This window comes from Camelus bactrianus, chromosome 11 (assembly GCF_048773025.1).
Source record: "Camelus bactrianus isolate YW-2024 breed Bactrian camel chromosome 11, ASM4877302v1, whole genome shotgun sequence".
Lineage (NCBI taxonomy): Eukaryota > Metazoa > Chordata > Mammalia > Artiodactyla > Camelidae > Camelus > Camelus bactrianus.
Genome location: NC_133549.1, coordinates 67169900 through 67185512, shown reverse-complemented (window position 1 = coordinate 67185512; position 15613 = coordinate 67169900). Strand labels below are relative to the sequence as shown.

Below are 15613 nucleotides of genomic sequence, written 5' to 3'. Positions count from 1 at the left end.
AGACGGTCAGCAAACACATAAACAAATAAATAAACAGTACATCAGGCAGCGGTGTTACGAAGAGAAGTTAAGCTGGGCAGGCACCTCTATAACAGACCTCAGGACACTTGTGGGGGAAAAACCACAAAGGAGGGGCCAGTCCCGACTGCCCCTGGGGCCTAAATCTGCCCACCTTTGTTTTTTGTAAATACTGGAAAATGGTCACACCCCATTTTTTTTTTTCAGATTATCCACGGTGGCTTTCACTCCACAAGGGCAGAGTCAAGTAGCTACAACAGAGATTCTACGGCCACAAAGCCTAAAATATTTACCATCTGGCCCTTCGCAGAAAAAGTTTGCAAGCAGTGATCTAGTTTCTCAAATAAGGAAACGGTGCCCTAAGTCACCCAGCAAATTTGAAAGAGTCAGAAACAACCCAGTTCTCCTGAATCTCAGGTCTTCCCATTCCGCAGGGTAAGCGGGGAAAACGGCAACATCATTTCTGTCAACCTTCCACCCTCCTCCTCCATCACACCCTCACCCGGTCTCTGAGCAGGGGCAAGGTGGCCTCGGATCTTTGTCCTTTATGTTTCCCCTATGTACGCTCAGCTGGGACCTCAGTGGGCAGAGAAGTGGCTCAGAAACCAATAGAGGGAAAGGTCAGAGAAATGGGGAACCTGCAAATCCATGCACAACCTCTGACGGGTGACAGCTGATTCAGGCCTCAGTCCCTGTTGATGCTTTGCCAGCCTGTCCTTCCTCTTCTGCAGCCTGACCATGTGGCCAGGGCAGGAGGACGGGGCCTTCCAAGGAAATGCCCCACCTGCCCACACAGCCCTCACTTGACCAAGGCAGCTTCTGCAGCCCCCAGAGGACTGATGTGCATCAGTGACCCAGAGCGGATCGCAGGGACAGGGACCAGCCCCTGTGGCATGTGTGTAAAGAGGAGGTGGTCTGGGGCTGCTCCAGCTGCTCTCCGTAGAAGGAGACCTAGGAGAATCACCAGGAAGAGGGAGTCCTGAGTAGACCCAGTCACACTTCCTCACCCAGCATGCCCTCTCCTCTACAGGGAGGGGAGTTCTCTTTGGAGGTCCATGTGAGTGGAAATCACAGGCTGCTACAGGCCACACACACACACAGGACCCCCAAGAGGCCAGCAGGGCCCCCCTCAGGCCCCTGCCACCAGCGCAGACTCCTCCCAGAGGACGGCCCTGTAACGAAGGAACCCGGCAGAGACTACAGTCTGCTTCTGCTCTCCAGATACTCGGAATGATCAATCACATTAAGGAGACACTGGAGCACTTAAGGCCCAGGCCGTGTTCTAATTTGTTGAGGAAATCGTCTCTGGATTCTAAGGACAAGTGCGGGAAGAAATAAAATCGAAGGCAGAGGAGGAGCGATCAATAGCCTGGGAGAGCTGGGGGGCAGGGCGCAGGTGTGGAGAGCGGCCGTGAGCACGCAAGGAGAAAATAAAGAGAAGTCGAGAAGTCAAGGCCACCGAAGGCATGACTGACAGAGTTTCCAGTTGGGCTTTTCCTCTCCCTCTGCAGGACGCAGCAAGAGCTAAAAATGGAAGAGAAAGCCATCACAGGTATATTTACTGGGAATAGCATGCTGGCTGTGTCTGCAGTTAGAATCAAAGGGTGGACAAGGGAATAAAAAAAAAAACTCACTTTGGTTCCAATTTTTAAAAATGGTTAAGAGCAGCCATCCACGCTGGCCCAAGCCACTGGGCAGCTGGGAGGAGGGACCTACCCTCTCTTCCTGGCAGCCACTCACCCATGCCCTGTGCAGGAGGCCTGGAGCTCCATTCCATCCTGCCTGACCCCCAGACCACCCCCATCATCTTCTTTTCTGGGATGACAGGACTCAGATGAAATCGTGCCTAAATATGCTCTCAAGGCGGGTGGGGGCAAGGTTCACTCATCTGACACCATTCTTCAGAATTCTGCTCTTAAAAAGCAGACCGCCAAATGGAGTCTATGCATCTCTTCCATGTGTAGAGATCCAAGCTGCACTAGGAGTGGACTGCAGGAGCATCATGATCCACCTACGTCCAAAATGGTACCTGCTTTCAAGGAACAGCATGTGGTGCAGAGGATCCCCTGCCAGCTGACTGAGTCAGCAGCACTTGGCTACAGTGCACAGGCCCACCCTGGGGAGAAGGAGCCAGTAGGGCGAGCTCTGGGAATATGGGCATTTGTCAAGTGCCCCAGGAAATCTCACTCAGATTCAGACAAACCTCGGTCACAGCCCCCACTCTTGTCTTCATAGCCCTGTGGCATCAGCAAGTCACTTACTGCCCCCACTTTCCTCCCTTGTGGGTGAAGTGCATCCTCCTGGCTGGCCGGGAGGTTAGCGGCAAGCAGGTGGAGCAGGGGTTTTCAAATGACAGGTTGCAACCTACTGGAGGGTAGGAACCCACCTGATGGGTCACAACAGGAATTTTATTTCATTTTCTCTTTGGCTGCCTTCTCTCCTGGTCCTGAGGATGAATCATCCACATGCTCTTCCAGGACCCACTGGACTGCCCCAGCTGCTCTCCAACCTCACTCAGCTGTGCTTCCTCCTCCTCCTCAGCACCCATGTCCCCCTCTCTACTGGACCACTCACATGAGCACACAAACTGGCTGCTATTTCTCCTGTATGAAAAACAAAACAAAACTAGAAAATTCATACCCTCTTGACCACACTTCCTCTATAACTTCTGCCCATTCCTCTAGAATGAGAAAGTTTTAAAGCAAAACTCCTAGAGGCATTTTCCTAGGTTGGCGGTCTCCTACGTCCCTCCCCATCCTCTCCTTCACAGCCTCGGGTCCAGCTTCTGTCCCTGTCCCTAAGACGCTGGCCCACAAGGCCACCAAGGGCCCACAAGAGGTTAAATCCAAAGGTAAACTCTCCATACTCAGCCTAGGTGGCTTATAAGCCATTTTTAAGATTAGCACTAATGATCACTTGCTCCTCCTTGAAAACTACAGAGATTTTTTTTTAAAGTATAGACGCTGCCATGCACCCCAATGTTCACAGCAGCACTATACACAAGAGCCAAGGCATGGAAGCAACGGAAATGTCCATCGACAGATGACTGGATAAAGGAGATGTGGTATATATACACAATGGAACACTACTCAGCCATAAAAAAGAATAAAATGTCATTTGCAGCAACATGGATGGACCTTGAGATCATCATTTTAAGTGAAGTCAGTCAGATAAAGACAAACATCATATGATATCACATATATGTGTAATCTAAAAATAAAATGACACAAAAGAACTTATTTACAAAACAGAAAGAGACTCACAGACATAGAAAACAAACTTATGGTTATCGGTGGGGGAGGGAGGGATAAATTGTGAGTTTCAGATTAGCAGATACAAACCACTATGTACAGAACAGACAAACAAGGTCCTACTGTGTAGCACAGGGAACTATATTCAGTAGCTTGTAGTAACCTATAATGAAAAAGAATATGAACAAAATGCATATATTTATATGTACAACAGAATCACTATACTGTACACCAGAAACTAATACATTGTAAATCAAAAAATTAAAATGTAAAAAAAAAGTATAGATGCTGCTTCTTGACAGTGATGTTTCCATCACAGACATGTCGTTGAAATGTGCATGGGGGTCAAAAGCAGTCTGAAAACATCTAGAAATGCTGACATGGAGCACAGCATTAAGGACATGGACAACAAGGGTTCAGATGGCCTGGTTTGAGTCCCAGCTGTCACTGACTTGGTGCCTGGGAACAAATTACTTGAGCTATATTTTTTGAGTCTTGGTTTCCCTCTCTGTAAAATGGCTATAGTAATACCTATACCTTAGGGCTCTAGCAAGGGCCAAATGAGACAAGGAAAAGGAAGCCTCTCGCACACAGCAGGTTGCTTAATAAATACTGTGAGTTAGTGAACGAAGCAGCACCCTTAGCACAGTGGCTGGCACGGGGTGAGAGTTCGTTAAAGACAGTGAGTGTTATTAGGATTCAGCAAAGTCCTCACACAGCAGCTACCACAGGGGAGGTGCGCAGCCAGTACCAGGACGTCCCCCTGGCACTATCTGGAGCGCTCTGTAAATGCGGCCAGGTGGGTCTGTGTGCACGGAGGACTAGGGGCCACGGAGCCTGGCCCCAAGCCACACAGAAGGTGAGGGCACTGCTAGGACTGGAACTGAATGACGTCCTTCTGTCACCTTCTGGGCTCCTCCCAGCTACCCTGCAGTCCCATGAGACAGACAGATCCAGCTTTCTCCCAGATACAGAGCTTTTACGAAATAAATTACCCACGGCTCCTAAAACTTCAAGAGCAGATCACCGTCCACTCCCTGATCCAGCACAGAGAGGGTGTACTGGCTGGTCCTCACGGTGACAGCATCACAGGAGAGCGGAGGCTGGGGCTTCCTCCACTTCCCTCTCCGTTCTTGTGGCTTTACTTGCTCTTGCTTGTCACCTCAGGTGCTAGGACACCTTGGGGCCAGTTGGCCCTACTGCTCCTTTCCCAGGAGTCTGGTAAATGAGAAGGAGGAGGAAGGTGGTAATGGAGCCCCCAGCTCACAATGAAGGGAGCGTGTACCCAGAGGGAGGGCTGAAGTCTCTTTCGAGGCCGTATTGGCCAATGCAGGACCGGGGACACTGGGGACAGCAGAGCCACGTTGGGGAATTAATCAAGCCCAAAGCATTCAGGTTAGATGAGCACCAGACCATCCATCCATTTGTGAGGGTCCCAGTGAGGACGTCACACTCTCTGAAGTAGACCAGGCCAAAGAAAGCCATTCCTTGGAGTTTCCGAGGAAGAAATGCTCCACTCCACTGCCAGCTTTGACAACCTGCACTGCAGGAAGTCCTTCCAGAGGGCTCATCTAAGTCTCTCATGATGTAGCCCATTCAATGGGCTCTCTGGTGGAGGCAGAGGACAGCTGCTCCTTACCCCCACGTGGTAACTTTTCCCTTGGATCATGCAGCTGCACATTAGCCTCACCTGGAGAGCCTAAAAATGCTTGTGCCCAGGCCCCTCCTTCGATGGCACCAGAACTGGGGGAGTGGGGCCGGCGGGTAGGCTTTCTCAATTCCTCGGGTGACTCTAGTGTGTAGCCAGAGCCGAGGACACGGGAGATACAGCAGTCAGAGCACACTGGTTCCCAGCATGGGCTCTGCTGACCTCCAGACCTGTCCACATCCCAGTTCTGTCCCTTGCTAGCAAATGACTAGCAAACACAGACTGCATGGCAGGGACTTCATAAAATCAACAGGTCATTACCAAGACCTCTGGTCATCTGTCTTCCAGTTTCCTCCTCTCTGAACTAGTTTATCCTGGTTGCTCTTAACCCTTTTGCCTTGAATTGGATGCATGCCCTTAGTCGTAAGAATAGGTCCCAAGTCATGCTATCCTGCTTTTTTGAGAGACTGAGGGGTTGGGCCAGGACCAAGGTGCTGTAAACGAGACGCTCTAGGCCCCCGCTTGCTGAACCAGGGCTACCAGGGTTCCTTCGCTATAGCAGGAAGCTCACTTCTTGTCTCTGCCAACCACCTGAAAGATGAGACCTCCTTTGGTGGTGGCCACAGTGGTGCTCAGATCTTCAGCTCCCTTGCAAAGCCATGCCATCCTTGTTTGTACTGAGGTGACAGGGCTTTCCTCCCCAGCCCTACAATAGCCAACACAACACATATTTATTGTGTGCTGCTATGTGCTGGGGACACAGGGATGTACACTATCCCCAGAGAGGTAAGTTTGGTGGGAGAGGCATCCTCATCCATGAAAAGGGTGTTGTCATCATGGAGAGCAACAGTTCCTGCCTCACAGGATACCACGGGGTTAAGTGAGATAACGCAAGCAATACGCTGAGAGCCGTGGCTCCCACAATAAGGGCTTAATATCCTGAGTTGTGGGGTGAAGACTTCACGGGAAGTACAGTGTAGACCCAGACGAGGAGCCCCTAACTCAGAGGGGTGGCAGCCAGGGAGATTCCCAGGGATGAGATGCATCTGCCTCCTGCCCCATTCCCTGGGACTGGGCTCCTGGGACCCACTCTGGTCCAGGGACGAAATGGATGACAATTGCCAAGACTGGGTCTTGGCCTAGCTGACACCAAGTCAGACTGTGGGTCCCACTCACAACCTGGCCATGCCCCGCAGCCCCCTCAGAGAGGAGCCCTGGGAAGGCCAGGCCTTGGGAGGAAGAATGTGTGGGGAGGGGCCATGGAGGCCTTGTGGCAGGGAATCACCAGGAGAAGGTGCTCCTCTCTGGAGCAGAAAGAGGGGTGTGTCCAACTTACAGTCTCTGGCCAGGGGCAGCCTATGGGCTTGCAGGAAAAGCTCAGGGGAGGGCAAGGAGGCCCCCACAGGATCAGGGATGGTTTACAAACCCCAGAGCCAGGGGAAGACCTGGGCGAGGGAGTTGGATGGAGGTTGGGAAGGGATCAGGGATACTGACAGCCTGGAAGCCAGGTCCAGAATCCAGGGGTAGAACTAAGGAAGACACCTGGGCTTCCAGGGTGGAACAGGAGGCCAGACCATGGGCAGGTTCTGCCTAGGAAGAAAGGCAGCATTTGGTAAAATCAGGGTGTGGGGTGGCCCCTGTCTCCAGGACAGTCCCCTCTGCACCACTCTCTGAGCATGACCAATTTTGCCGTCACTTATCCACCTAAATTCCCCTTAAAACTCTTTATAGCCCTTCCTAGTTATGTGATTAGGGGCGGATTACTCAACCTCTCTGAGCCTCTGGCTTCTTGTCTGAAAAAACAGGGTTGAATGAGAGGCAATGCGTTTACCGCTCTTGCCAGCATGGTGGGCCCAGAGTCATGCTCAGAAGATGGCAGTTGTTGTGGCTCCCCCACCCCCAGCACCATCTTTTCCTATCAATTCTTCCTCATTTATGCTTTAATTTCTTTGGTTCTGGGCCCACCAGCCTGTAGGGAATTTGTTCAAAGTTCTTATTCCAGAGAATGGAGACAAGGGGGCCAGTGAGCAGACTGCTTTCTAAACCATCCCAAAGCTATTCCAGGTAGAAGGAAATAAGCCTGGGATGGGAGGTGACCGTGAAAGTGACACAGTTGGGGGTGGGAGGGGTCTTTGCAAACATTCCTATGGAGGCAAACTCCCCATCCAATGGTATCCATCCCTGGGAAATATAAAAAGGAAAGTACAGAGAAAAACCAACATCCAGACCCACAGCTAATTGAGTTGCAGGTGGCTGCTGGAGACAGACCCATTTGACTCTCCCCCTCCTTCCCCCAGAGTAGCCTTCAGGTGACAGCACAGACCGGCCGCCTCTTGCAGGGAAATCAGGACTAGAGGGGGAAAGAACTGGGGAGGTGGGTGGCAGGAATGAGGAATTAGGCAAAGAAAAATGGCCTGCAAAATGCAGAAACACCCCAGCATGCTTGCTTCCCAAACCTGGCCCATGAATCGAGGGGTGACAGGTCTCTCATCTCTGATGCCAAGAGCCAGGAGCTCTGGGCAGCCGCAGGTACTACATCTGCACCTGCCAGCTCTTGGAAAGAGGCAATAAAGCACAGTAGCAGGGCCTGGAATGCTAAGTGCCTGCAGCTGGGAAGGGATCGCCTTGCAGCGAGAGCAGTTCACGGCAGACATCCACCGGGCCCACTCTGAGACTGGCCCGTGCATCCTCGCCTGCCCTGGGCAGCCTGCTGCCGGGGGCTGGAGCAGTGGGCAGAGGAGGAGGCAGACCAAGTACACGGGGAATCTAGCCCTGGGGGCTGCCCTGGGCCAATGCTGGCCCAGACAGACAGGGATCTTCTGGACGAAGCCCAAGTGGGCTGGCTGATTTACTGAGGCTGGCAGAAAGTTGGGATGCTTGAGTCACTGGTAAATAAAAGTGGATCATAAAGCACCCTGGCTAAGCCAGACGTCTGGAAATACACCAGGGCCACATGCAGCTTAGAAGAGCAGGCCCCATCCCTCAAATGATAATAACGATAATGTCTCTACAGCACTCACCGCAGTGGTGCCAGATTCTGTTCTAAGTGCTGTATGAGTATTAATTTACTTAATCCTCACAAAAACCCTAAGAAGTTGGTGGGAGTATTATCCTCCTGTTACATACCTGGAAGATGAAGCAGCACAGAGAGGCCAGGGGACTAACAAAGGCAGGGTTTGAACCCACTCAGTCTGTTTCCAGAAGCCCTGCCCTTGCCGGTGCTTCCCAAGCTCTATTGTGCCTGCCAGTTGCCAGGGTGGCTTGTTAGCAGCTCCTGACTCAGTGAGTCGGGGGGCCTGAGACTGCATCACTAACACACTCCCAGGCGATGCCTGGTCCCAGGACCACACTTTGAGTAGGATGCTCTAAACTACTACATTAGTTCTCATGACAGCCCTTCAGCTGTACGCACTGCTCTGGACCCTGAAGCCATCTCTTAGTTCCTCAGTTAACAGAAAGAGGCCCTCACAGGGTGTCAGAATCAAGGGGCTGGGGCTAGGGTTGGAGGAGGGGGTATGAAGCCTTACAATGTCCACACTTTACCTCGGCCTCATTCAATCAGAACCTCTGGGGTAGAACCAGACTGGAATTTTTTTTAAAGCTCACTAGGCGATTCTGATGTGTGATTGTGGTAGAGCCCTTGAGATAGACACTAGGGATGCTTCAGTCAGTGTGCCAGATTTATTGAAAGTTCTGTGGGGTTAGTTCAGGGATTTCAAAGGTGCTTTCAGAAAAGGGGTGTTGAGTCGTCTCCCAGGCCAGTTGAGGGGTTTGGCTAAGGTCTGCTAGGGTACCTCCTCTTGTCCTCTGGGGCACCCCTTGAGAGGGGCAACTGGCAACACCCTAGCCTGGCATGCTTCAGAGATGCCCCTGCTTCTCCCATCCCTGAGCTTTTAAGAGAGAGCAGACACTGACCTAGATCAGCTGTGGAAACTGAGGCTCCTGACAAATATTAACCACACCTCTGAGCCCTCTTCTCCACTGGACCTTGACCAGGCCGCCATCCTGTCTTCCACCTGCCCAGCCTAGTCTTAGCAAAACTCCTGCTAAGTCAGTTTATGGAGAATCCCCGAATCCCCTCACCCTTGATATCTGATTACCCTTGAGATTTGATCAAGTTCTTCATCCCCCATCTTTGGTGTCTGTCTTTGGCCTGCCTTGAGCAAGAATCCCCCTACTTTGATGGTTCCTCTTGGTAATTTTCCATCCACTGACCCCCCTCACTCTGCTCCTTGGCTATAAATCCCCACTGGCCCTCGGAGTATTTGGAGTTGAGTCCAACCTCCATCCCTTATTGCAACATTCTTGAGTAAAGACTTCCTCACCGCTTTAACAAGTGGCAGAACACTTTTTTCTTTAACACTCTCCCCGCCCAAGGGAAAAGTCACCCCAACAAAGTGAGCAGCCCTGGGTGGCAAGAGAGGGCTGATGCCACTGCCAATCAAATTCAGACTCCTCACCTTGACATTCAAGGCCCAGGCAAGGATCTCAAGCCTCATTTCTCTCTTATGTGCACCCCACGTACAGCAAAACTAGATGCTTCACTGTTCTTTATACACACCTGAACTTTCCTCCCATCCTGCATAGCTCAGGCTTCTCCTTCCACCTGGACTGTCCCCTCTCCTTCTTCTGATCCACCTGCTCTGAGTCGCAGAGATCTCTCCCCTGGTGATGAGACTATTTATGACCAGGTTTCAATTCCTCCTGTCTTCCACAACTACACAACCTCCCATTTGAGCTGGGTACATGGTTCTCTGAGGTAAAGACTACACTTAAAGACTACATTTCCCAGCCTCCTTTGCAGCTCACGTGGTCACACAACTGAGTTCTGACCAATAAGAGGTAAGCAGAAGCACTGGGTGTTACCCTCCAGAGTGTTCTTCATGTTCTTATGCCTTTCCTTCTCCTCCCTCTATTTGATGTAATGGCTAGAACTCCAACAGCCATCTCAGACTATGAAGTGATCTTGAACACAGAAGCTACCCATGTGGAGCAACTAGGTTCCTGGCAACATGGATCATCACACCAATACGAGGCTGTCCCCTCCAGACTTGCACATGAGAGATAAATTACCCTCCTTCTTGTGGTAGCCACTGGTCTTTTGGGATTTTCTGCAACTCACGGCTGAACTTAATGCTATTAGATCCACACTTTCAAACCTGTGGAGGCACAGACTCTGGACTCTTGGGTTACCATAACACACTGCGCAGAATCATCATTTGCCTCTTCTTTCCAAGTGAAATACCAAGCAATCTGAAGGCTGGAATTGTGCCCTATCCATTTCCATCTTCCCCTGCCACAGGAAGCATGAGGCCTCATACATAACACAAAGTACGTCTTAGGGCTGAAGTGAATCTTTCTGTGCATACAATACTCCACACAGCTCCCCAATTCACAACCATACCCTCAGCAAGCTGCAAGCCTTCCTGGGAGAGTGCACCCAAGTGCAGTCGCCCTTCTCCCCCTCCAGGCTGCATGCTCCCTGCAGCCTCCCAGGAGGAGCACGCCTTACCAGGATGTCTGAGCCCTTAGGTTCCTCCCCTGTGGCTGGGCCGGAGCAGTTGCTGAGTTTGAATATCCAGTACTCCCGGGCAGTGATAAAGAAGTTCCATGGCAGCAGGCTGCCGATGCCCAAGCTGAAGAAGATAATGTAGGCACCGTGGAAGCGGTCCTTGGGCCTCTGTAGGCCAGGTGGTGGGCGATCCAGCTGCTTCTCAAGCAGAGCTTCTTGGTCAGCTTGGAGAGAGCTGCCTGCTGTTCTGTAGGTGGAGTTGGAACTGTGATGAAAGTCATCCTCTGAGATGATGGCCACTGTTGGAGCAGAGTGAGAAACAGAGACAGGGCAACTGATCAGAAGCTGAGACCAGGCATAGCTGGGGACACACCAGTCCTACAGAGCAGACTATGCCCCCACCCTTGGATCCACAGGGTCACCAAAGTGTGGCTAGAGAGCTCAGGTTTAAAGATTAGGGAGAAAGACAAGATGTCAGAACTGTAAGTGACCTCAGGGCCCCTCACCACAATGCCCACGCAGGAGCAACACAGTAGCAAACAAGTGTGGGGCTGGCCAGGAGTAAGGCAATGTGGCATAGTGGGGCCTGTGGCAATCAATCTGCACAAGCAAATCCGGTCTCAAGGCATTCAAATTTCTAAGCAGCCATAACAAAAGGAATTAGGACCCTTGATGAGCAAATAAGGCTTTCTAACCTCTTTTCAACCTTATGTGTGAAAAGTAAGGAGCAGGAAAATGTGTCGAATATGGTACTACTTGTGCAAAAAAGCAGGGATGGGGTAGGTGGGGAGGAGAAAATACACACGTGTGGATGTATATCCTCTGAAAGGATAAAGAGAAATTTTGAACTGTGATTGCCTCTGAGGAGGAAGGCTCGGGACGTGGAGATGGGGACTTCACTGCATACTCTTTTTGCCTCTTGAAATTTGAACTTTGTGAATATATTATCTGCTCAAAAAATAAAATTATAAATAAAAGTAAAGGCATTCAAATTAAATAACATAAAAAAAAAAAAAAACCCCATGGTATCTAGAGCTGCCTCCAGAAGCCAGTTTGAGACATTGGATAGTCCACTCTCTCATTTCTCTTGTGGGGAAACTAAGTCCAAAGAGTGGAAGGTCACAGACTTGCCTGGGTTTGCAGCTCCTGCCTGGTCCCCCACCTCTGTTCATCACATCCCACCAAGAGGCAGCAACTCCTGGTCTGTGGTAGCAGCTAAGACAAACTAAAGACTCTAGGTTTCCAGTAACCATTGTGTACACGGCCTTGGGCAAGTCACCATGCTCTGAGCCTCAATTTCCCCATCTGCAGGGAAGCCTTTTTACAATGATTATGTAACAGCAACTGGCTGGCAATGCTGACAAACATCAGCATCTTCCCCGCCATCCTGGGCTTGTCACCTGGCTGACTGGCTGTGGAATTTGGCTGCAAGGTAGCATGTCGACTTCTATGCTCTACATAGCTATGGCATCAGCTTGATAAATGGGAAATATTTCCATAAAGCTGAGGATGGGACACTCTGTAGTCCCTTCTGCAGTAGCTTCCTCCCTAAATAAATCAATGCATCTCAGCTCACATAGGAGGCTGAGCCTTAACTCAGAGCATCAAGCCAGGCAAGGTGAGATAGGAACACTCTCTCACATAGGTACAGAGACATCTGCTATTTCAGGAGAGCCTCACAATATTCCTCAGAATAAGGTAGGACAGGAATTATTGCCTCCTTTTAATCAGCTGCAAAGAATGAGGCCTTAAAGTCACTTGATTTGCCCCACATTCAAACAGTAAGAATTCCTGATCACTAAAATGAAATCCTGTGCTCAAGCATATCAAGGTTTGCACCTAGCACTTGAGCCTGACAACAGCCTAATATGGTAGGTACTACTCGAAGACCCATTTCACAGGTGAAGAGTGAGGCTCAGAGAGGTTGAGTCATTTGCCCAAGATCACACAGCTAACAAATGGCAGGAGTGAGATTACACAGCCAAGCAGTCTAAGGCCTATGTGGACTCCTTGGCCTCCCCAGGAGGAGGGTGGCTGGCAATGTGCATCCTTGTCTGCTAGCTCCAAGTATAGACCTTCTGGAAGGGCTCTCGGCCAGTGAGCTGTAAGCAGAGGCAAAGGCGGCACTGCAGGGCACCCTCATCATTGTCTGCTGAATGAATGGACTCTGTGTAGACAGGATATTTTCCCCTACTGGGGCAGCATATATCCTTCAGCAGGCAGGCAGGAGGCAGCCAGATGCCCAGAGCACCTGAGTCAGCAAGTCTATTTTAAATTCCCCTGGTTGAGCAGAGCCCTTTCCCAGCTTTGATTCACAGAGAGCTCAGCACTAACAAACTAATCAGACAATGTGGCCACAGGCACACCTGCGTGCACACACATCCCATTTCTAAATAAGTATTTGAAAACATAAAAATTATGACCCACGTAGGACAACAGACAAAGGGCAAGTGATTCTTTCCAGATGCTCCAGCTGCAGGGGTGGGTGCAGGGACCAACAGCTGGGTCACTCAGGCCACACTTGGCCGGAGCCCATTCTCAGCTCCAGGTGTCTATTTGTCCAGGACCATTCAGCCTTGACCAAGCTTCTGAAGAAGCCAGGAATTTTCTCTTACCCAGGTCATAGGCCAGGGCACTGGAGTGAGCAAAGTCTTATTACTCTTTATGAAAGCTAGCTGCTGGCTTTTGGATTAAAAAGAGAAAAAGAAAAAGAAAGGTAAGAGCCCCGGCATCCTCAGGACCGGCTGGCTGTGGCCTCAAGTGTATTCGTTCCTCAGGCTCCTGCAGGAACTGGCTGGGCTCAGCCCTGCTCCCTTCCTGGGTGACCTGGGGCAAGAAGCCAGCCCCTAACACAAAGCAGCAGAAACTTGTGGGCCGGCCACAGCAGACAGTCCTCCGGGACTAGGTGCTGGCTCCCAGGAAGTTTCTCACTCTGGCTAAGTCAATCTCACCTCTGTGTCTCGATTTCCTCATCTGTGAAATGCGGGCAGGAGGGCTGGTGAAGCTAACCTATGGGAAAGCATTACTGGGAAACAAAGCGCACCTCCCAGAGGCCAAGGCGGAATCTGCCTTGGAGTTGTGAACACCTGCAGCTTCAGGCTCCCTAATTTGTACAGTCAGTTACGTTCTGGGTACTTTAGGCAGAACTGTCCAAATCCAGGACCCCACATCCAGGCGGTGAGGTCCAGTCTCAGGAAATCCACAAGGAGGAGGAGGAAGACAGAGAATCTGGGAAAGAAAGAAGACAGAGACCCAGGAAAAGGGAAAGTGAGAGGAGAGTGGGGGAGGAGGAGAGAGCAGGGAAGAAGAGATGGGACGTTGGGGAGGAGGACATAGCGAGAGGCGCCCAACGCAAGGAGGCTGAGGCCCTGAGGCTCCCGTGGAGTCCCCTCAGGAAAGCCCTGGCGGGAGGCGCCGAAAGTGCGAGCCCCGGGGAGGGAGGGCGACCGAGAGCCTGAAGAGCTGGGTGGAGGCCAGGCCCGTGCCCGACGACCGACCCGCACTTACTGTCGCCGCACAGCCACCGCCGCCACCGCCACCGCCGCCGCCTCCCCGGCCGCCGCGGCCACTGTGACTTCGGGTTCGGCCGGGCCTCAGGCCCGGCCCCGCCTCCCGGCCCGCCCACGCCCGCCGGGGCTTCCGGGTTTGCAAACCCTTATCCCATCGCTCCTCCCTGCGCCGCCGCCTGGCGCCTGGCTGCGGACACACGTCCATTTCACAGGTGGAGAGTGAGCCGCCGGGCGCCCGGGTGCACTGCCCAGGCTGGCGTGCGAGTGCGCGGTCAGCCGTCTCCCGGTGTTGCCGCCACTGTATCACCACCTTGGACCGGACCCCATCGTCTCAGCCTTCCCCTTTCAGCTCCCAGAGCCCTGCTCCCCAGGACCCCGAAGAGCTCTCCACCCCGCCCCCAGACTCCTGCCTCTCACCCGCCCCTCCCAGATCTCCTGCTGTTCCCTCCCACCCCCACCCTAGCCCCGCCAGCACCTGTATGGTCTCGCTGCCTCAGGGACCGTCCTGTCCCAGAGTCGAGAGCTGGCCCAGCCGCTCAGTTGTGCTCATAGCGTCAGTCAAGCCTACTGTGTGCCAGGCCAGTACCTTTCAGAAGCTCATTGTCTGGCTCAGGCAGAGGGTAGCTGGGCCGGCAGCACGCAGTCCTCCGGACCGTCCCTGCCCCACCAGACCCTCCCACCAGCCACCAGACCTTCACTGTCGAATTACAGGCTAAAGCGACCACTTTTATCCTACCCTCTCTCTGCTGGGCCCCTGACATCCACTGTCTCATTAACCTTACGTGCCTTGAGGGGCTGGAGTTGCATGGTGCCCCTTTTACAGACCTGAGAAAGCTGTGCCTGTGGGAAGCCGAGATGGAGCTGGAATGTAACACCAGATCTGCCTGGTTCTAAAACCCCACAGGTGTGGGCACAGTGCTGGGTGCTCTCCAGGCCAGCGCTGTTTCATGGTGAGGCTCACTGAACACTGTTCTTCCTTCATTAAGTAGACCTGTTATGTGCTAGGCCCTGCGATATTATTATAGAAATATCTATATGATCTGTCCCTGCTTCCTGACATGAGAGCTTCTAAAACACATGGAATTTCCTGAGTAAAGGGGGTGATAATGATAGGAGCATCTTTGTTATTCATAGCAAGCCCCTTTCAACCACACCAGAGTTTATGCTAATGAGGTGGGCTTGGAGGGCCCCAGATAGCTTTCTGGGTGGGGGCTGGTTGTGCCAGAGGTACCCACCCTGGGATTAGAAGGTTGGAAATTTCGGCTCCACGCCCCACCTCCAAGGAGGCGGGAGGGGCTGGAGATTGACTTAATTATTCTTGACCAGTGAGTTAATTATTATGCCTACATAATGAACTTCCATAAAAACCTCTAAATGATGAGGTTCAGAGAGCTTCTGGGTTGGCAGACATATCCACCTGCTGGGAGGGTGGCACACCCCAACTCCATGGGGACAGAAGCTCCTTTGCTCTAGACCTTGTACCCTATTCATTTGTATCCTTTATAACAAACCAGTGAGAGTAAGTTAAGTGTTTTCCTGAGTTCTATAGGCCATCCTAGCAAACTACTGAAACTGAAGGGGGTGTGTGGGAACCCCCGATTTTGTCGTCAAGTTGGACAAAAGTTTGGGCACCCTGGGTATCTCCTCCTTGAGTCTGAAGTGGGGGCAGCTTTGT

At 51.8% G+C, this 15613-nt stretch overlaps 1 protein-coding gene across 4 annotated transcripts in view; it reads right to left on the bottom strand.

The window, feature by feature from the left end:
* The window catches only part of SLC29A3 (solute carrier family 29 member 3), a 41011-nt gene extending 26964 nt beyond the window's left edge, over positions 1 to 14047 (bottom strand). For 3 of the 4 annotated variants that reach the window (XM_010951640.3, XM_010951641.3, XM_045514211.2), the window contains exons 1-2: positions 13937 to 14047; positions 10430 to 10728 (exon numbers count right to left, since the gene is read on the bottom strand). In XM_010951640.3, the coding sequence (XP_010949942.1) occupies positions 10430 to 10728; position 13937 (300 nt within the window). In that variant the 5' untranslated portion in view covers positions 13938 to 14047. Of the gene's footprint in view, positions 1 to 10429; positions 10729 to 13472; positions 13491 to 13936 lie in introns of those variants that run through there. The other variant, XM_045514212.2, reaches the window with a different exon arrangement.
* Positions 14048 to 15613: the final 1566 nt, after the last annotated feature.